Source organism: Stegodyphus dumicola, chromosome X2, assembly GCF_044657685.1.
Source record: "Stegodyphus dumicola isolate Sdum_Otavi_A_Nest chromosome X2, ASM4465768v1".
Classification (NCBI taxonomy): domain Eukaryota; kingdom Metazoa; phylum Arthropoda; class Arachnida; order Araneae; family Eresidae; genus Stegodyphus; species Stegodyphus dumicola.
The window spans coordinates 62,164,413-62,186,837 of record NC_140781.1 but is presented as its reverse complement, the minus strand read 5'-3'; the positions used below and the strand labels follow the sequence as shown (position 1 = coordinate 62,186,837).

Here is a 22,425-nt window from a genome sequence, read left to right as displayed (position 1 = left end):
TACCTCCAACTGCCAGGTGCCATCATGGCAAACTATCAGGAGCCGGTAAAGTTGCTTTTACTCGATATATGCATGGATTGGATTGGATTGCGGGCAAAAGAAAAGGAAAGCAATGGATCCCACCTGAATAGCCAGCGGCCAGTTAGAAAACTGCATGACAAAAGCTCATAAGACGAATGCCCACTTAAAAACTACCCACATTTTCAGGAAATCCATCTTGAAAAATGTTACGAATAATAATTATTATGATTAAAAATGAAATTTCAAGTGAGAATGAAATTGATTTATATAAAATCGAAGCTTTCAAAATTTAACTAAACTATTTAAAGCCGTGCTTTTAATTTAATATTAAAACTATTTATGATAGTACACACAAATGTTTTCTTAATCATAATAGAATACGGTACTTCCATCTTTTTCGTTGAAATTAAAGTTCGACTTTAATTCTCCATATTAAATTCATTATAGGCAAAATTTTCTGAATTGTTAAATTATTCATAAATTATTCTCTGTATACGATGAAAAATTGCGTACATTTTATACTGCTTATAATTTTGTAGAATTAAAAGAAGCAAGTGTAGCCAGTATTCCTTTTCACCTCCCTTTGTTGGACTTATACGAGGTCACTTCCCTTTGTCGCGTAAATATAATAACAAAGTTACATATACATATATATGTTTTTAATTACATTATTTTGATTGAATCTGTTCTATTTACATACGGGGTTTTAATGCAGCCAGAGCCCAAAATGAAATGTGTTCCGCTACTTAAATTTATTCTTCAATTATTTGTTATTAATTTAATTTGCTTTTTTTTATCTTTATTCATGAATCTGCTTTGTACAGCTAAAAAAAAGAGAAAATATTAATTTTAACGTAGCATATATATCGGTGTGGGTATTTGTCAGTGTGGGCTTATATCTGTGTGGGCTTTTTATCTGTGTGGGCTTTTATCAATGTGCGCTTTCATCGATGTGGGTGTTTGTCGCGTGGGCAATTATCACAGTGGGGTCCTTTTTGTGGGCTTTTGTCGCCTGCACTTTCGTCCAGTGGGCTTTTGTCTGGTCATTTTAAATAATGCCTCTACAAGCCAAAGTTGGTTAAAAAACAAAATTGACTGCCCAAAGGGATAATCGTAAATTATGGTAGTAAAAGGCCCACGGGTTGAAGATTACAGATTCCGCATTAGATTCAAGATTCCTCTCGGAGTCCTCTCTAGAAGCTCTAGAGCTGGCCCATAGACATCTATTTGGCCCCGATTAAATTCAATTTCCGTGTTCCACTCTACCGGATAATGTTTGGAGAGCAGCCTTGTAGTTGACATTTGGCTTCATAAAGGATGTAGACGACATTTTACTGACAGACAAAGTAGACAGGTGTCTTTTGTTGCACCCGCTAAGTGTTTCTGCACCGATGGGTGAAAAATCAAGCATAGGTGCGAAGGAAAGGTATAAAGAAAGGGGGGCAATTTCGTATTTCAGAGGAAAGTAAAAAGGAACTTCGTATATTTTATACGAGTTCGAAAGGCCAGGAAGAAAAGATGGGACAAAATAAAGTAAAAAATAAATGGCCCAAAAGTAATGGAGAAGAAAAAAATTATATTTATAATTTTTTAAAAATGGGCCAATAGAAAGAAAAGGAAAGGACATAAGAGAATTTTCTTTTAAAAAAACAACGATTGTATCCATGAGTGTAGTCAAAAAGGGAAGGAAGTTGTTATCATTTACATTAAATAGAGTCTTCAAGGTGTGTGTAATGAGTGTGTTTTGTAAAGCTGAATAGACGTGAAGATGGGGGAAAATGGAAAATTAATAATAAAAATATAAATATTGGGGATCTAGTCACATAACAGTATAAGACTAGTTTAGAAGCTAACTTTTGCTATGACAGGGAAACTAAAGTTTAAAAAAATTTTTAATTAAAATTTTATTTTTTAACATGGGAAACAATATGTTAGCCTCTAAGATACAGTAACAAAAGACACACAAGATCAAAGTACATATAATATCATGCAAAATTATATATAAACTAAAGTAACATCATCTATTTTCAGTTTCCAACATATTCATAATTTATTCAGAAAACACCATCAGACAAAATCATAAATCGAAAACAGAGCGAGAACATATCAGCAAAAATAAATAAGTAAATAAAATTACAGAGTTTATTTTAATTTTAATATTAATTAATTTTTTAAAAAAAATAAGCATTTTATTTATTTATTTATTTAACCGTCATAATTTATTATATGTGTACTAGTTTATCAAGTTGAGGCACACTGTATTAATACAGTCAAAAGTCGTTAATTCGGACACCCATAATCCGGAATGATCTATAATCCGGACCTCAAAGCTAAAAACTTTCTGCGCATGCGCCGCGTTGACACATGCGCATAGGCGTGTACGCGTTCACGTAAGACCTTTTACGTCTGCGCATATGCGTGTGCACAAGTGCAGAATACGTTTTCGCGTGCGCGTTTTATGTATAACGGACGGTATAAGCTAAAATTATCTAATTATCTATTTCAGTTAATGTTGATGATTGCGTTGTTCCTTAATTTTCGAATTGGATCAGGCTTATTATTTTTTGCAGACTGTAAGACTAATACTATAAAAGTAAGCTTGAACTTTCGATTATGTCAAATAGAATTTCCGATTCTGGAGCTCCCAAAGGATCGTACAAAACGAAAGTATGTTTTGATGTCCATCAAATAAAAATTGGAATTGCTGCAAAAAATGGATAAAGACATGAAGAATGTGACAGAGAGGTTAGTGAAAACGAAAAATTTCGATTGACGAGTTAGTCGGTATTCTCGGCACAGCAATTAACGGGACTTGAACAGCGGAACTTTGTAACTGAACAAGAAATTATGTCTGTTTATAAAATTAAAGAGAAAGTATTATCACATAAAACGGAGCAACTTAAACAACTTACATTGAGAGAAATGTTTAATAAAGTAAACAAATAAATATTAAGCTTTTTTTTGTAAATTTTGATACCCTTTAGATCATAATTGTTTCTTATTTCATAAATTACGGTTTCATATTTTTAATTTTAGAATTTCTGCATGCCATCTTACGAGATTTAAACTGATGATCTATAATCCGGAAAAATCGATAATTCGGAATCGCCGAAGTCCCGACGAGTCCGGATTAACGACTTTTGACTGTATATGATTTTAATTTAAATAGATAGGAAATATAGATTAAAGGAACAAAACCGCAAATCTATACATTCATTGAGGCCCAAGATCGTGTTTCTTCCCTCTCGAAAAATTCCTCAAAGGGGCCCCGATGGGTAGTGCTAACAGTACTGATAAAGATAGCGTCCCTACGAAATGGTACCCTTCGACCAGACACTCATCTTTTCCGTCGACTGATGGCGGCCACCTGACTTTTACTTTCGTCTTTTTGTTTTACTGATGTTCTTCATGTGATACAGAATATAAGGAGGCGCTGCTTTCTGAAACTCAAATTCACTAAATGTTCTTAGTAGTACGAAATGATAACCAAAAAACAAAACAAAAAAAAAAAAAAAAAAAAAAAAAAGAAGAAAAAAAAACCACATGGGAAAAAAAAAAAACACACACACACACATTATCTGAATGTTCCGTCTTTGTGTTGTAAAGGATTTTACAAGGAAGATAAGACCTTTAGGTACAGGAGAACTTTCGGTTTTGAGAACGAGACATTGCAGAGGATATTCGCGAAAATTTTACTTAAGGAAATGAGCATTTTCTGAAAAACACCTTTGAAAATTTAGGAGCTCTTCTAAGATCCTGCCTCCATCGTACGTGATCACAGCGCCATCACCACGACATTTTACAGTGAATATTACTTGGCGAATAGCAGTGAGGATGAAAGCTTTTCTTTAACCGCTTATCGCGAGCAAGCGCTCTTTCTTATAGTAGGCAAAAAAACTTAAATATAGTGTGCAAAATCAACACTGTCACATATGTAAACTATGGGATTCAACTCTTTCAAATGTAGTATCATGGTAGTAAATGTTTCATTTTAATGGATGGATTCAAATTAGTTGTGTGTTTTAAGAATGCCATAAAGTTTGCAAAATTTATGGTATCTTGCTTTTAAATCCGTTAACAAGGTAATTCCTGTTGATAGTTTCTGTTAAAATTATCAGTAAAACATCGTATTTTTTCCTAAAACTTATATTCTTAGATAGATGCTGTCTTATTAAGACTATCAGTGTAATATTGGTTAAATTAAAGCGCAAAACAGTGATGAATGGTTTTACCTGCATTAATTTTTACCTTGTTTGAGCAGTATAAATTTGATCACAGAAAAATATTGTTCCTTAAGTCTTGGTTTACTTTTATTTATTGAAAGCAAATCGATAGTTCTGCTTTCGAAATTCGCACAAACGTCACCTGAAGCTACAGAATTATTACCATAAGTAGTATTAGAAATGAAGAAGGCAATAAAGATTAATAACTTTCCTGTAAAAATAATAGGACTTAATTTTCATTCGAGCCACCCAGCCGGTATAGTGGTTAGTGACCCTGACTACCTTAGTGATGGGACCGGGCTCGAATGCTGGAGAAGGCATGGTTGTAGCTGTTCTTCCTTTCATAGGAGGCAACAGTGGTGACCTGTTAGTTGCTTCCATAATGAAATGGCCACCACTTTCGGCCCTTGTAGTGGTGCAAGACTAATGACTATTGAATAAAGCGCTTGGCCACTAAAGAAAAGTTTCATTCAAAAACATTATTTCATTCAGTGTCACGTGAACAGTAAACTAATATGTTGAGAGAAATATTTTGCAGTGGAATGGCACAATTCAGTATCATTTTTCAATATTCATTTAATATTAGGGCATCATAATAAATATATTTGTTAGTTACCATTAATGTGCGAGTTAAAGGCTGCAGTGTAAGAAATTCCCTTTTCATGATAATAGTTCGTGTGCTATACCTTTGGTGACAGATAAAACAAATATAACAAACAGTTTAGAAATAAAACAGTTATTAATTTTTAATATAACATTTATAACACTTAATGTAAGCATATGTTGCAGTTGCATACCTTGGAAAGCATGTTTCTGGATTTGCGCCCTTTGTGAAAAAACCTTTGCTTTGGTGATAAAATTTTTTTTTGACATATTTATTAATTTGGAGAATCACATTAAAATAAGTTGTCTTCTATTTATTAAAACAAAGTAATATGCATAAGAAATAACAAAATTATGATTCAGTAGCATAGAGTCTGTTTATCTCACTTAAAGTAGCTCTTTTACTTGTTTTATAACTGCAATAACTTAAAATATTTTTATGTGTGTAAGTTTTACATACACTTATGTTGTTATTTTTCTGCACCCTGCACCAAAACGTTGCTGACTTAGTGGAGACTTTTAGAGCTTTCTTGTACTCATTGCATACAAATTTTTCACCAAGCTAATGCATGAAAGGCAACAGTCATTTTCAAAATCGCATTGTTCTAATAATTCCATACAAGATCAATCAGTAAAATTTTAAAAAGCAATAAACATCGTTAATAATATACTTATCTTTTTCAAGAAATCCTTCTTTTGGGGGGGGCTATTATTCTTCCCTATGTCACAGAGATATGTTTTCATTTAAAACTTCAACTTCGTCATTGCACATTGATCAAAACAGATGTCTTATATGCTTACTTAGGTTGACGCTTAAATACTTTTTGGCAACATCATTGCTTGTCATATAACAATTTTTGCAACATACTGCTTTGCCTTATGAATGATTTTCGGTGACTTTTTGGTGAGAGTGCAAATAATCAGGAAGTATTCTTATATGTTTATTATTTATAAGCAATCAAACTGACCAAAAATGTACATGGTATTAATATTAGCTGGTATTCAATAATTCTAAATGGATTTGTTACATGGAGTGTAACAAATACGGTCAAAAGTCTTTAATCCGGACTCGTCGGGACTTCAGCGATTCCGGATTATAGATCATCAGTTTAAATCTGGTAAGATGGCATGCAGAAATTATAAAATTAAAAATATGAAACCATAATTTATGAAATAAAGAGCAATTATGATCTAAAGGGTATCAAAATTTACAAAAAAAAAAAGTTTAATATTTATTTGTTTACTTTATTAAACATTTCTTTCAACGCGCGCATGCGTAAGGCATACATTACGCATAGTCGAAATTAGAAAATCGTAACCACAAAACTATTTGATGTGTATCCGTGATATTTATAATGATGAGGAATTTGATTTAAATCATATCAAAGACGGAGTACATAGAGATGAAATACTACATTTAGTGAGGAATTATAAGCCGAATAAAATAAAAGCATCTGCCCTGAAGATAAGGATAGTGCCGACAGATCAATTTCCAGTTCATTGCGTGCTGTGATGTTTCCCCCCTCCGCAGAGCAGCATGAAATTGATAAACAGATTTCGGAATGCTTAGAGAAACAAAGGATATGCCTTCATCCATTTTTTGCAGCAATTCCACTTTTTGTTTGATGGACATGCTTTCGCGTTGTAGATCCTTTGGCAGATCCAGAATCAGAAATTCTTTTTGACATACTCGAAAGTTCAAGCTTACTTTTATAAAATTGCTCTAACAGTCTGCAAAAAATAAGCTGGATCCAATTAGAAGATTAAGGAACAACGCAATCTGCAACATTAACTGAAATAGATAATTTTAGCTTAGCTTATACCGTCCGTTATACATTAAACGCGAATGTGTAAACGTATTATGCACAAGCGTAAAGGTACTTATGCGCTTGCGTAAACACATTATGCGTTTACGCATGCACAGAAAGTTTGTAGCTTTGAGGTCCGGATTAAAGACTTTTGACTGTAATACAAAATTATTTTTTAAAAAATGTTTAAAATTCATTCCTTATTTAATTCAGAATAAACATATGCAAGAATCAAAATGCACAGTGGCAAACTACAAGAAAAAGGGGCAAAATATGCCAAAACCAAAAATGAAAAGAAATTGGTAAAAATATATTTATGGGTGCCCCTTGGTGAAAATTGGTACATGGACATCGAGTTTGTGCAGTTCTTTGACTTTTTATTTTGGCTTTGTGTAGCAACAATTTTTGTGCCAAAAAAAAAAAAAAAAAAAAAAAGGGCACTACATAAAGCCAAAATAACAAATCAAAGAATTGCTCAAACTCTGTATTCATGTACATATCGACCTATTTTCACTTTAAAAAAAAAAAAAAAAAAAAAACAGAGAATGACACAAACTCAGCATTGCGCATTGACTTGGCTGGTAAAAATATATTTACAGGTACTTGGCGAAAATTGGCAAATACTGAGTGTGTGCAATTCTTTGACTTGTTAGTTTGGCTTTGTGTAGCAGCGATACATAAACTCAAAATAACAAGTCAAAGAATTGCACAAATTCGGTATCCATGCACACATTGACCTATTTTCACTTAAAAAAAAATCAGAGAATTGCACCAACTTGGCATTGCGCACTCCCTTTGTCCATGTACACATCGATCTATTTTCACTTAAAAAATCAAAGGAGCAGCAATTCATATGTTTGTAATGCTGTTTATATTTTAAATTATCATTTCCTGAAATGCAATAGTCCTTTTTACTTCCTTGTACGAAGTAGATTGTAAAAAAATTTTACTATCATATTTCAATGAAAATATCCATTTTGACTGTTCTCAAATCCATCTAAATGATATTTTTTGCTTCATATCTATGTATGGACAGAATAAAAGACTCTTTTTTTCCAAAACAGATTGTAAAACGTATTCAAAAGAGATTTTTTCCATGATGTCTGTACTTACATGCATATGTATGTACCTCACATAATTTAAAAACAAGTAGTTGTAGAATGTTGAAATTTTGTTTATGAGACTGCTATAATATCTACTCATAGTTTTCCATCTGGAACTACTCTGATATGCGCCCTCAAGTCGCCAAATATTTTTGGCGAGAAACTTCACGCTGCCATATTACTATCTAAATTTTTTGTCTACATTTCGAACTTTAAGCCTAAAATGTCTCCAAAAACACGGTTTTCGCACATGCAAAAACTACGTTTTAAACACACGATTTAAGCTAAAAATCCGAAACAAAAACAAAAAACTTAGATAGCAAAAACGTAAAGTTTCTAACCAAAAATATTTGACAAGAATCGTACACAGCAACATGTTTTAACTTAAAAAAACATCTACGAATGGCACACTGTAGGCAACGAACGAATCTACGAACTACGCACATCTCGCTTTAATAAATTAACATAACAACAATAAATTTCAAAGAATACCATGTACACAGAGTTCTGTTTCAACTTTAAAAAACATCTACAAATTGCACAACCTACACTAAAAACAAATCAAGAAAATAAACTAAAATAAATTTCAGAAAATTCAAAAAACAACAATAAAAACGGAAATTCATACAAAAAACAATGAATATAACATTCTACAAAATAAAAACAATAAAATAAAATGTACTTACCATAATGAAAGCGGTACTTTTCCGTTTCGCTGGCGCAAATCTCGTCAAGCAGACTTTGTTGGCGACAACATACAGTATACACATAAAAAATGTTAATTCAAAGAATTTTTTTTTATTTTGAAGGCATAAACATTTTAATATGGTTTAAAATTTTGTAAAAAGCCAATAAATAAAGACAATAAATTTGTAAAAAGACATTAATTTAAGAATTTACTATGCTTTCATGGTTCAAAATCCTGATTCGCCGGTTCGTATCACGTGACCCCAAGTGATCTCATCTCACGTAAACTACGCTACTAAAATCTAATTCGCTCAGTAATTATCTACATTAATTTCAAGTTAAATCTTAATTTGGAATACAAGTTTAAATGCAAGAATTATTTCAATTCGTACGAATAGCTTACTCAGAAATTATGTAAAACCGCAGTGCTTTACTTCGCTAGTGCATTCTCATTAGAATTGATGAATTTAACACTTGATTTCGCCTTCGGATGAGCGGTGTAATTGCGTTCTAATTGACTTAGAACTAATTGACTTATTACCGTGAATTGTCTTAGGGGATAAAATTTAAATATCGTGTAAAAATTCTATATGCCAGTATTGAAAGAAACAATCTGATAAGAAATGGCTTCAACTTGTTTTGAAACTGAGGCGTAAAAGGTTACCAGCGAAGATATTTCATCTGGCATCAGTTAAACCATTATTGGTGACTTTATCGTTTGCGCCGGCAAAACGGAAAAGTACCATGAAAGCTTCTTTTAAAAGCAGAAATATCTTTCCTCCCTATCTTCTCAGATACAAAGCATACAAAGTCCAAAATACATTCGTTAACAAAATTTCGCCAGTCACACAACGTCTGTGAAGAAAACTTCCACGATTTTGCTATATCACATGCCTTCCTACGATTCAAAATTTCGAAAGTAACAATAAAAACTTCCTCCAACGTTAACTTGCTACATGAAAACCAAGATCCAGACCTTAAACTTCGCTGACAGCCACATACTTCATTAGCAACAATTTTACTGCAAACCCACGCAAGTCTATCAGAAACGCCTTTTTTCGTCCGAGTTCTCATATCAGCTCCGCATTTCGGACACATCAAACTCTGTTTTAAAAGTCCCGACTCCCACAGAAATTCCAAAAATACACTACTATCCCCATAAATACATCCGTGAACAAAAGACTCGTTAACAACTCCAACATCGTACCTTTTCATACTAAATTTACTCTGCACACAATCTAAAATACGTGGCTGAAACCTTCCCACCACGTCTTTCATCGCATTACATAGGCCATTTCAAAAACACACGCGACACGAACCAACTAGCAATTTAAACTACTCCACCAAAAGACTTTTCAACGTCGACATGGTTGCCATACAACATGCAATCGCGCCAAAAACCAGCGCAAAACACATATCGCCACATTTGGTGAAATTAGGGCGTTTATCAGAGTTGTACCGTCCATCTCCCATAAATTTATGTCGGAGGCCACATGCGGCCTGTGGGCTACCATTTTGAGATCACTGCTCTAAAAAACTAGTCATCTGCATAGCTTTCCCTTCCCGAGCTCATAATGATCTATTCACTACTTTCTCTTTCCCTGAGTAGCAAAAATTTCCATTACAGAATCATCCCTGAACAGTGGCTTTGTCTGACAAAACAGTGCTGCTCTCTTCTTATTGCAAATCTATCAAAAATGTAAATATTTTGAAATAGGCACAAGTAATGTGCCAAGTTGTTGTGGCTGCAACATGTTTATTGAAAATAAAACGAGGATTTAATCTGTCTCCGCTGCCAGTTTCCTATTCATTATGGAGTAGCATTCTATGCAATCAAAATTCTTACCCTTCATTTTGGATTCAACTTTCTAAGCTCTACGCCATCAATATTACAGTCCCTTTATTATTACATATATATAATATATCACACTTACATCCTATAAGAAACTTACTTCAATTTTAAAGTACTATTAGAAATTCTGATTATTTTTTTATGTGTTCTAATGTTTATTAAACTCTTTATTATTACAGTAGAAGTCCAGAAATCCGCAACGCTTGGGACCAGAGGTTGTGCGGATTTTAGGATTTTGCGGATTTTAGGACAGAAAAGATAATATTCAGACTAAAAGGGCAAAGTAAATAAGGCGTATTAGATACATTTAATTAAATTATTTTATACATTAATACAATAATTATATGCATTTAATTATTATTACATATATAAACAGATTATATTATATTGTTCATTTACATTAGGCTTTTCTATTTGTAAATCAGCATGAATCTGCTCAAGAATAGTCCTGAAATAGGTACCCAATCACTCCGCCGCTGCCGGAACCACTTGTACAAGACAGCATCAAGGTTTGCAAATTTTGTCTATGTAAAGATTTCTGATTTTGGATTCCGGTATTAGAATCACTGTTGCTGTAAGATTTCAACGGCTTTTCTTTATTGTTCCATATATCATACACAGTCCTTGTGGCAATTCCATACGATTCTGTTATAAATCGAGCAGTAGCACCTGCCTCCATCTTTAACGGAATTTCTACTTTTTTCATTACCGTCAATGCAACGTGTTTAAGTTTTCAACGTTGCAAGCAGTAAAATCACGAGTGCATTTCTTATCTGTCATTGTATTAAAAAGCACTGAAATTAAAAATATTCTTAATTTATCCACAAAATATCCGGATAAAAAAAAAAAGACATCACTAAACAATCTCGTGAAATAACAAAGCTCAGAAAGTACACCAGCGTGAAATTGAAAGAAGAGTTGAGTTAATCATCTGCTTTTGTTTTACCTCGATGCAGATTGGAGGGGAAAAAAACTCTTATCATGATGTCAATAATTTGGTATTTCCGTTAAGACTCATTATTATTAGGTAATTATGACGTCACTATCCACTAAGTATGTTTTCTTTGATATTTCGTTCTCCATGTTGCGGTTTCCGGAACCTATAAATTAAATGTTTATATTTTGAGAGGCAATGCGTATTTCAGATCGGCGGATTTTCGGTATTTGACTGTATCATTATATTGCATTTTATATATAATTTGCTGTTTTAATATTTTTTAATCAAAAGTAGGTTTCATATATATGCCGAGAAATGCATTTTGCATTTTATTCGATTTATATGTAGTTATTCTTTTTGTGTTATAGTTTTCATGAATTTAAAAGTATGCCTTATAATTTTTTCTTCTTTTTTAGGTTGTTAAAATACAAGCATATATGCATCCATTTGATATATCGTCGTGTTAAAATGTTCAAATCTTGAAAATTTCTACTGATAGTCATGAAAATAAGGAATTGGATTACATTGCGTTATGTTCAACGCTTTGTCCAGTGGATATGGTTACTTTACAGTATCTCTAAACTTACATTTCGTTCATTACTCTATAATGAATTTGCAGACAGATATTATGTGGGGGATACTCTTATGGAACCAATGTTATGGTTTGTGGATCATTTTACAAAAATTTTAGGACCTGTAAGTATTTTTATTTGTTAAAATATTATTGTTGATTAATTTGTTATTAAAAAGATTTTCTTTCGTTCAATATTCCATCAGTGGATATGCATCCAACATTTTTGTTAAAAAACATGCATAATGCCACCATCCTTCATATATTGGCCCAGTTTCAAATTAAACTTGCAGAATGTTTTTAGACTGTAAATTAAAATCATGTATGCACTGAAAGTCCAAACTGTAAGTGTACATTTATGATTGTTAAAGTTCTATAACTACAAGTTTGGCTTAGTCATTTCAGTTTCTAAGCCTTTTATTATGACATTACTTATCACTTAAAATCCTCAAGCACTCTCAAGTTTAATTATTGAAATTGAATCTTATGTATTATCTGATAACTGTCAATAAGCTGTTTGCCACCTTTTAGTGAAGAAATAGATTTTGATGTTAATAAATCAATGCAACTTTTTTTTTCTTTTTTTTAAATGGCTGGTAGCTATAGTTTGGCAGTCATGTTAAAAATCAGGTGAGGTGATTATTCTTGGCAGATTGTCTCTGCTGACTTGGGAACTCTGCTAAATAAGAAGGCAAGCAACTTCTCTTGAACAAGTTCCCACTTCTTATTCTAATCCTCTCTTAGCTGTTCTTGCTTTTACATTTTCATTGTATTAACTTCTGCCATGTACTGTTTCATTGCATAAGAACTGAAACACTTATCATTTTTTGGAAGAATAAAATATGCCTGGAAATAATGGATTGTTTCTACTTTATGTAATGACAAATCTAGTAAACACACATTGCAAAATGCAGTAAAAATTAATGCAAGAAGAAAAAAAACACTGACCCAGGAATGCTTTGCAGAAAAAGTGTTCCAACACAGATAAGCACTTGATCTACTTGATCTAAAATTGATGCTGAAATACAAAAAAAAATCCATACTAACCTTCTCTTACCTTCTAAAATTCAACAATTTAGCAAGAAAAGAAAAAGAATAATCTCATATTTCTAGAAGAATGTGTATAAACTTCTGGGTTTGCTGAATCTGAGCCAAGGTGCTACAGTACGAAGTCTGAGATCTGAAATCATTGGAACTTCAGTGATTCTGGAAATTTCCATATTTTAGAAATAATGAAACATTTATGATCTTAAGAAAACAAAAATTTACCATTAAATAAAGGGCTGAATGCTAACATTTGTTTTGTTTCATTAAAATCATTTTGCAGTGTAAGTTGTTTAAGGAATTATATTTTATGCTTTAACACTTTTAGAGAGAAACATAATTTTTTGTTTTGTTACTGTAGTCCTATGCAGGCATTTTTAAAAGTATCTGCAGACATGTGCTCTCATCACCTTTCAATGCTCTGCACAGCAGATTTTATATAAGATATATCAAAAATACTAGGATTGCTGTATCAATTTTAAAAGGACTACTTTTGGTACTTTAGTATTATTGAAACCACCTTGAATACTTTGGCAGTTTTTTTAAGGAAAAGATGGTAGTTTCAAATCAGAGAAACTTGTTTGTTTCATATCATACATGTTATTAGGTACATATTTTAATTTTAGTATGATATTTATCTCAGAAAACATTTTGTAAAACTTCTTACAGGTGGTATCTCCCGCATATAATTATTCCATTCTTACTAGCCATTTCTAACTCTTCCAAGCAAAATTTAACACTCATCAATTCTTTACTCTAGTAGCATATAAATCCAATTGTAGTAAATGGCAGATGACTACTCAAATCAATTACCACTTTGAATGCCAATGTGTTCGTTATGCTTTATCACACTGCATTTCCAAAAAGGTTGTTTTACAGACTCCAACATCATGAAATGCAAATGTGAACATTTCCCTTTTTGTTTCAAAATATTATATTCCTATAAAAATTTCTCAGAACTTTGTTTGCAGGCAAATCCCACAAGCACATATTTCAAAATTTAGCTGAAGACCAGAAATATTGCAGTTTGCTTTTCTTCTAATACAGCCAAAACAGCATTTACTAAAATGGCAACATAGCTTATTTAAACTTACAGTTATCAATATTGTTACCTGAAGAATTGTTAGTGCATGTTTGTCACAGTTTGGCGATTTCTATCAAGGTGGTTGGGATAATACTAAAGTACTGTACTTTTTAATATACATTTCAGTGCATGCAAAATTCTGATATGCATTCACTGATTGATGGATATGAAATTTCAAGGGGAGTGCAAGACAAAGGTGTTTTCTTTTATTAAAAACTTTATTTTGATAACAATAATAACTTAATTTTGATAATAGACTGAGCAAAATGACAAGGCTGGATCAAATCAGAGAGTTAGGAAAAGCTCAATTTGCAGCGCTAGCTACACTTAAATTAAACAGAACCTAATTCTTTCTGCTTTTTCCCTGGTGTAACAACGAAAGGAAGCCAGAAATGTGTAGCATTCGACTCCAAGCGTAAGCACTCATCTCAGGGGCTCATTAGGTACAAGGGTAGATAAGATAGAAAATTGCTGGCACCTGCAATCATTTTAGAGCCAAAAATGAAAAAGTAATTTACTACCTGGCAGGTTTTTAAATCAATACACAGAATGATTCAGTGTTATTGCTGATAATGATGTTTTTTGGAGAGGGGGGGGATCTAATTGGAACAAAAGTTGATTTATGGTGCAATAGCATTTGCTTTTTCCATTCCTACAATGTGTGAGAAAAAGGAACAATTTAAAAAAAAAAAAAATGCTTTATGAGAAGTCCAAATAACAGTTCATTTCAGTTATTGGACATCTGGATTGTAGCCTTTGAATTTATATTTTGGGCCATTAATCTGTGCTATTGCACAGATATCTACATTGGCATCTTGTTTTAAAGTAAGTGTTATAGAAATGTATTCAAATTACATAGATGTCATTTATAGTTATATAAAAATTTTGTGAGCTGAAACTGTATTGAATGAAAAAAGTTGAGAATTGCATTGATCATATTTGATAGTTAAGTTTGCATGTCACTTAACACTGTTTATACGTCATGTAAAGTGTGTGTGAGTTTCTAATACTTTTTTCTTTTGATATAGAATTTTATGAAAAGTGTAAAAAAAATCTTTAAAAATATTATTTTAGAATTTTCTGGCCTCCCTTTTTTTTTTTTTTTTTTTTTTTTTCCCCCCTTCTGTTAAGAAAACTTGGAGTATTTTTCTTGCAATTATTGTCTTAATTAATTTCAACTTGACCTCCACTGGAAGTCTTCCAAACTTCCAGACAGTATTTCATCTCATCCGATAGTGTTTGAAGCATATTTATGTAAATTCTTGCCAGTGCTTTTATATCGATTTTTGTGCACCATTCAACTTGATCTGATAAACAATATTTTCAAAAAAGCTGTCAAAAATATCAGTATCTTAATAGGTGATTTTTATGTAGCAGACTTCTTGTAGTCCTGAATCTATCTTAGAAACAAATAGCTTTTCTAAACTACAGATTATCTTTCAAATATAGTTCTCACAGCCACACGCTTGCATAACATACCATGCATTGTTAACCTAATAAGGCTAGCAATAAGTAGGTTTGTGTGTGTTCAACAACTAGCACATGAAAATAACTTTCAGATTTCGTTCTGTGATGATACAAACAAGAAGTTCATATAATAAATCTTTTCTGTCAAAGTTAGTTTCCAGTAATATTCTTAACATTCACAGAGTCCTAATGATGGTCCTTAAGTAGTGAGAAATATTAAAATATGTACACATTAGTCAGTCTGTAGTTGATAATGGTAATAAATTTTGTTGATCTTCCTATAGATTACTAAAAAGGATCTGAAGGGAAGTAATGTTGAGTATCATATTCCTCACTCGAAACAGTACAACCTTATACTACTTATTTTTTTTCTTTGGAAGTAAGACTATAATTCATAGAACTGTTCAAAGCATATGCTCTTGTCGTATCAGGGACCAAAAGTTCAGTAAGATGCCAAAAAGGTCAATATGTTGACTATAAATGTATGCTTCTTCTGTTGCAAATATTTCCTTATTTATCATTTGATTTCCTTATTTATCATTTGATTTTAATTTCCATATTTTTTAAATCATTTGATAGTGTGTTGAGGCATTCCATGTGTTTCAACTTTTCATTTTCTTCATAGATCTCTTGAGACTTACTGAATAATGGAACAAATGAATATCATTTATTTAGAATTATTGCTTAGACTTTTTTTTAAAATCTTTCTGCAAAAGATAGCTTGGCAGCCATCAGAAATTTTTAGAAATAAAAAAAGGGCAACGTGGGCCAATCTACTGTTGTAGTTGCATCTAATGCAAATGAAATAACTGGTACTCAAAAGTGGAATGACTGATAATAAAATTACTTCGACATCTGCCAGAGCTCCTGATCCTGCACAAGTGCCAAAGAACTAGACAAAGTCTATATTTGCTTTCAGATGCTTAAAATTTATACACTGCTCATCAAAATTAAGTGAGGTACTTATGTATTATCCCATTGACCATCAAAGCAGGCTAATATTGAACCATGAGAGTTGGAGGAGATTCTGTCAAAATTGCGCCAGTTGTTCCTTAAGGAATTGATGTCTGTTTATTTAATAAACAATCATATTCAACTGTCTTCCAAAGTTTAATAATATGGCTTTCAAAATGCGGGAAAAAGGACAGTAATAACCCTTTATGGTACTTTTCCGTTATGCCGGCGCAAGCGATAAAGTCGCCAATAATGGTACAACCGATGCCAAACGGAATATTCTCGCTGGTAACCTTTTACGCCTCATTTTCGAAACAAGTCGCAGCTTTTTCTTATCAGATTGATTGTTTCTTTCAATACTGGCATATAATTACATAGGATTTTTATCAGATAGTACAGTTTTATGTCTAAGGCTATTTTCGATAATTAAGTCAATTAGGATGCAATCACAGCGCTTACCCGAAGCCGAAAATATAGAAAAGGTGAAGTCAAGGGTTAAATTCATCAATTCTAATGAGAATGCATTAGCGAAGTAAAGCACTGCAGTTTTACATAATTTCTGAGTAAGCTATTCGTACGAATTGAAATATTTCTTGCATATAAACTTGTGTTCCAAATTAAGATTTAACTTGAAATTAATGTGGATAATTACTAAGAGCATTAGATTTTTGTAGAGTAGTTTACATGAGATGAGATCACTTGGGTCACGTGATATGAACCGGCGAATCAGGATGTTGAACCATGAAAGCATAGTAAATTCTTAAATTAATGTCTTTTTACAAATTTATTGTCTTCATTTATTGGCTTTTTATAAAATTTTAAGCGATATTAAAATGTTTATGCCTTCAAAATAAAAAATTCTTAGAACTAACATTTTTTTAAATATTTTTTATGTGTATACTGTATGTTGTCGCCAATAAAGTCTGCTTGGCGAGATTTGCGCCGACGAAACGGAAAAGTACCCAGTTTATTTACATCTTTGTTCATGAAAACAAAATGTTGCTTATCAAGAATCGGTTAGACTTGCATCAAACCAAAGCACAAATGTTATGAGCATATTGTTATGTCATTCTTACCCTTAAATAATTAACAGTAAATTGTGCTCCTTGGTGACCATTTCACGATCGACTGGATAATGTATAAGTCTCAAAATCACTACAGTACAAAGTCCGAAATCCGGACTCGTCGGGACTTCGGCGATTCCCGATTTGGGATTTTTCCGTATGATAGATCATCAGTTTAAATCTAGTAAGATGGCATGTAAAAATTATAAAATTAAAAATATGAAATCGCGACTTATGAAATAATGAAGTATTTATGATCTAAAGGGTATCAAAATTTACACACACACACACACACACACAAAAAAAAAAAAAAAAAAAAAAAAAAGCTTAATATTTATTTGCTTACCTTATTAAACATATCTTTCAATGTAAGTTGTTTTAAGTTACTTCGTTTTTTTTACTAATACTTTCTCTTTAATTCTGTAGACAGAGATAATCTCTTGTTTAGTTACATTGTTGAAGTCCTGTAACTGCTGTCTCGAGAATTCCGACTAACTTTTCAATCGAAATTTTCTCTTTTTCAATAACTTCTCTGTCAATTTTTTCACTATCTTTACTTTTCTTACAGCGGTATTTTCTGGATCTAGAACCGTACTACAGATTTCTCCATTCATAAATTGATTGATGATTGAGAAGCATTGTCATCACAATGAAAAACTTCTTTTATATCATTTTCATTTATTACCGCTTTTCCACATTTCTTTACAAAATCCATTAACTGGAAAACTATTATTATTTTTCCAGTTTATTTTATTTTGCGATATCCGAAAACCTTTAAAATTAGCGGATGTCATCATCAAATTTAGCTATCCTTGCATCGACTAACAACAAGTTCCGTTAAATTTTATCTTGCTTCTATCGCGCACTGAGACAATTAAGCCTGAATTGTATTAGTTTAGTTATTTATTATACTTATGTCTTTTTCTTACACATGCTTAAGGCTTATCAGATAAATAAATTTCCACATATACTTAAGCCTTATTGAAGGCCTGCGCTAGATATCTTTACGCCTGATGCAGTATCTGTGGGTCCTAAATTCTGCGACTCAGCGCGGCCATACGAGCCTTGGCGCTGGTTCTGGGGTTATGCGAATAACAAATCAGTTATTTTTAATTCAAATAGCCCTAAATGTAGTCTTTGAGTCTATGTGTATCGTCGACAAAATCTATTTTTAGCATATGGAAAGAAATTTTTGGTAAATTGTTCCTCATCAATATTTTTTAGCGCAACTGAAATCTGTAATCATCGCCAAGCGTAATGTGAACATAAAAGGTTACCACACTCCTTTATTATTCAAATACTAACATAAAAAAATTGTTTCGCTACATGAGTCATTACTCAGGTTGTCATGTTTTGATAAACATGCGGTAATGAAAGGAAAGTATAATAAATAATGATTCGCCAGGTTGGCGTCAGATCAACGATGTATCTATGTGGAATGTTTCGGTTTGAGATGCAAGCAAATGCGCAACAGCGGAGCCAAATTACTGATCGTACAAATTTATGCTAAAATGATTGTTTCTTCAGTAACAAGGTATTTTATTTAGTCTCGAAGTGAAATTAAGAATCGAGACTCCAGATGTTTTATTATGTGCAGAGGGGGAAATTAAATGCGTAAAGCCTACGAGAAAAATTTTGTTAATGGTTTTGAAGTCCGGATTTTAGATCGTTCTGGATAATGGACGTCCGGATTTCTTACTTTATGAACAAATTGTATAAAAACATTATTTCTAATAAATTGCTATATTTGCCAATTGGTTAAACTCGAAACATTGAATTCAAAGTCAAATTAATGGAAATTCAAAAATGATTTCCTTTGCATTGCAATGGGTGTTTTTTTTTTTTTTTAATATATATATATATATATATCTATATATATATATATAGATATATATATAGTATAGTAAAGTCCGAGATCCGAATATCCAATATCCGGAATGAAATCCAGACCTCAAAGCCAACAGCAACTCTTTTGTTTTCCTTTACCCATGCACATTTGATTTTTTTCCTCACGCAATAAAACATGTGGAGCTTAATTTCACTTCGGCTTAATTGTCTCGATTGTCTCGATGCTTTATTTCACTTCGGCACTAAATAAAATACCTCGTTATTGAAGAAACAAGTATTTTAGCCAAAATTTATATGATCAATAATTTGGCTCCATAGCTGCGTATCTGTTTGGCATACATCTCAAACTGAAACATTCTACGTTTGATTTTACTACTATTATTATTTTATATCCCTAACCCCAACCTGACAAATCATTATTATAATCTGCTTTCATCACCGCATGTTTATCAGCATATGAAAGTTTCATTAATGACTCATGCAACAATGCCTAAACCATTTTTTTTATATTAGTAATTGAATAACCAAAAGTATGGTAACCTTTTATGTTGACATTAAGCTTGGCGATGGTTAAAGTTAAATGCGCTAAGAAATATTGACGAGGAAAAATTTAACAAAAATTTCTTTCCATATGCTAAAAATGGATTTTGTTCATAATACTCATAGGCAGGTGACGGAGGACAGGGACGCCTGGTGTTTAACATAGGTAAACAGGCGTGAGTCCCACGCCCTCCCCTATCTAGGAATAACAACTCCCTGGGGCCCCATGAGGCTGCCTCGGGAGTTTATAATACAGATCTAAAGATCAATACATGGCCAAACAGGGGCTGAGGATTATTGTTGGACAATGGTTGCGTGACAATAACTTTGTGGGTGTGCATGGCTGTTGGAATAACACAGATATATAAAAATATACAAAACAAATACAAGAATAGATACATATACAGGCAAAAACAAACAAATACTAACAGATACGAACATAAGGATGCATTGATATTAAGATAAATATGAAGAGAGACACATATGTAAGATACAAGAGTAAAAACAAGAGTAATAAATACTTATAGAGTCATATGTGTATTGCTGCTAAGTACTCATAGGCAAAAAGATTACACTTAGTGCTATTTGAATTAAGAATAACTGATTTCTTATTCACATAAAGCCAGAACCGTGCCAGACCTCGTATGGCCAAATTTAGGAAAGACAAAATTTTTAGAATTTAGAGAAGCACTGAGCAACAAAATTAAGGGATGACAAAATTTTTAAAATTTAGGGAAAGCACTGATACCCAAAATTTAGAACTTGGGGAGGCACTTGGTAGCAGAACTTAGGACCCTCAGACTACATCAGGTTGTAAGATATCTAGTGCCGGCTCTCAATAAACCTTAAGTATATGTGGAAATTTAATAATTCTTGAAACAGATAGGCCTTAAACGTGTGCAAGACAGACGTAAGTATAATAAGTAACTAAACTAATACGATTCAGGCTCAATTCTGCGCGACAGAAGGAAGACAAAATTTAGCGGAGCAACTTGTCTTTCGTTGCCAATCTCATCATACACAACCAATAACTATTAAGCTAGGCTAAAATTATGCTTTAGAGATTCCAAGGAATTTCAGTTAATATAGAGGATTGTGCTGTTCCTTAACATTCTGAATTGATCCAGCTCGTTATTTTTTGCATGCTGTTATTATTACAGCATTTTTATGAAAATTAAAGTTTGAACTTTCGAAATCATTTGAAGCTGCAATAGGACCTACAAAGCGAAAGCATGTTTCGTTGTCCATTAAACAAAAAATGGATTTGCTGCAGAAACATTGATAAAGGTATGTCTGTCTCAAAATCTCGAGGAGTATGGCATGGAAAAAGCAACTGTATAAGAAAAGAGAAAAAGGAACTCTTTTGTGGATTCAGACACCTCGCTCGCAATGAAAACAAAAAATTTACTAAATTAAATTGAAAAATTATTTGTTAGGCTACAGGCGGCATCGTAGCAAGGACGTGCCATTGACGGGTCCAATGCCAATGGCTCAAACCAAAATATTTCATGAAGAAATGAAAAAGTTTCAGCAGATAATGAAGCTGCTGAACTATTTGCAGATGAATTCATTGAATTCATTAGTGAAAAGTTATCTCCAGAACAGATTGACAACTCTGATGAAACTGATCTTTTCTGGCCTCGAACTGGTACTATTAAATACCATGGCAACCTCTACAAAAAAGGCTCCTACTAGTATCAAAGATACCAAAGCAATACTAACAATTTTAGCATGCATAAAATCTGCAGGAACACACAAGTGTAAGCTTTTTGTAATCGTAAAAAACACACGACCTCGAGCATTTAAAGGAGTAAGGGTTTTCTCATTATATAATTTTAGCATAAAATCTGCTGTGTGGATCATTGCAAGACCATGGTGAGGATGTGTCTCCAGATACTTTAAAACATGCTTGGCATAATTTATGGCCAGCTACCATATTTCATGTAGGATGACGAGGATGGTAGCTGCGAATTTGGAGGTTTTCCCGTATTGCAAACCAAAGGTGAAATTTTCCAATTAATGCATTTCGTGAACAAATGTAAAGAAGCCGTAATAAATGAAGATGATATAACAGAAATTTCTTATTGTGATGACACCCCAATCATCAATCAATTAATGGATAGCGAAATCTGTAGTATGGTTCTAGATCCAGCAAGTACCGCTACCGATAGTGAAGAAAGTGACAGAGAGGATATTGAAAACGAAAAAAATTCGATTGACAGCTTAGTTGGAATGCTTGACACAGCAATTACAGGACTTGAACAATGGAACTTTGTAACAGAACAAGAAATTATGTCTGTCCGTAGAATTAAACAGAAAATACAGCACAAAAGACAAAGCAACTTAAACAACTTACATTGAAGGAAATGTTTGTTAAAGTAAACAAATAAATATTAAGCTCTTTTTTTCCTTCAAATTTTGATACCTTTAGATCATAAATACTTCATTAATTTCTGCATGCCGTCTTACTAGATTTAAACTGATGATCTAATGTCTGGAAAAAATCCCAAATCCGCAATTCCCAAAGAGTCCAGATCTGGGACTTTATACTGTATATGATTACTGCTAACAGAAGTGCAGAGCTCACATTTTCATTTCATAAAATTTATCAAACTGTTA

General features: G+C 32.6%; 1 protein-coding gene across 3 annotated transcripts in view; it reads left to right on the top strand.

The window, feature by feature from the left end:
- The first annotated feature begins 3,906 nt into the window (after positions 1 to 3,906).
- The window catches only part of LOC118197757 (palmitoyltransferase ZDHHC16), a 90,985-nt gene continuing 72,466 nt past the window's right edge, over positions 3,907 to 22,425 (top strand). The window contains exons 1-4 of one of the 3 annotated variants that reach the window (XM_085809820.1): positions 3,907 to 4,103; positions 10,477 to 10,580; positions 10,723 to 10,806; positions 11,651 to 11,930. In XM_085809820.1, the coding sequence (XP_085665946.1) occupies positions 11,736 to 11,930 (195 nt within the window). In that variant the 5' untranslated portion in view covers positions 3,907 to 4,103; positions 10,477 to 10,580; positions 10,723 to 10,806; positions 11,651 to 11,735. Of the gene's footprint in view, positions 4,104 to 10,476; positions 10,581 to 10,701; positions 10,807 to 11,650; positions 11,931 to 22,425 lie in introns of all 3 variants that reach the window. The other 2 variants (XM_085809819.1, XM_035369298.2) reach the window with 2 other exon arrangements.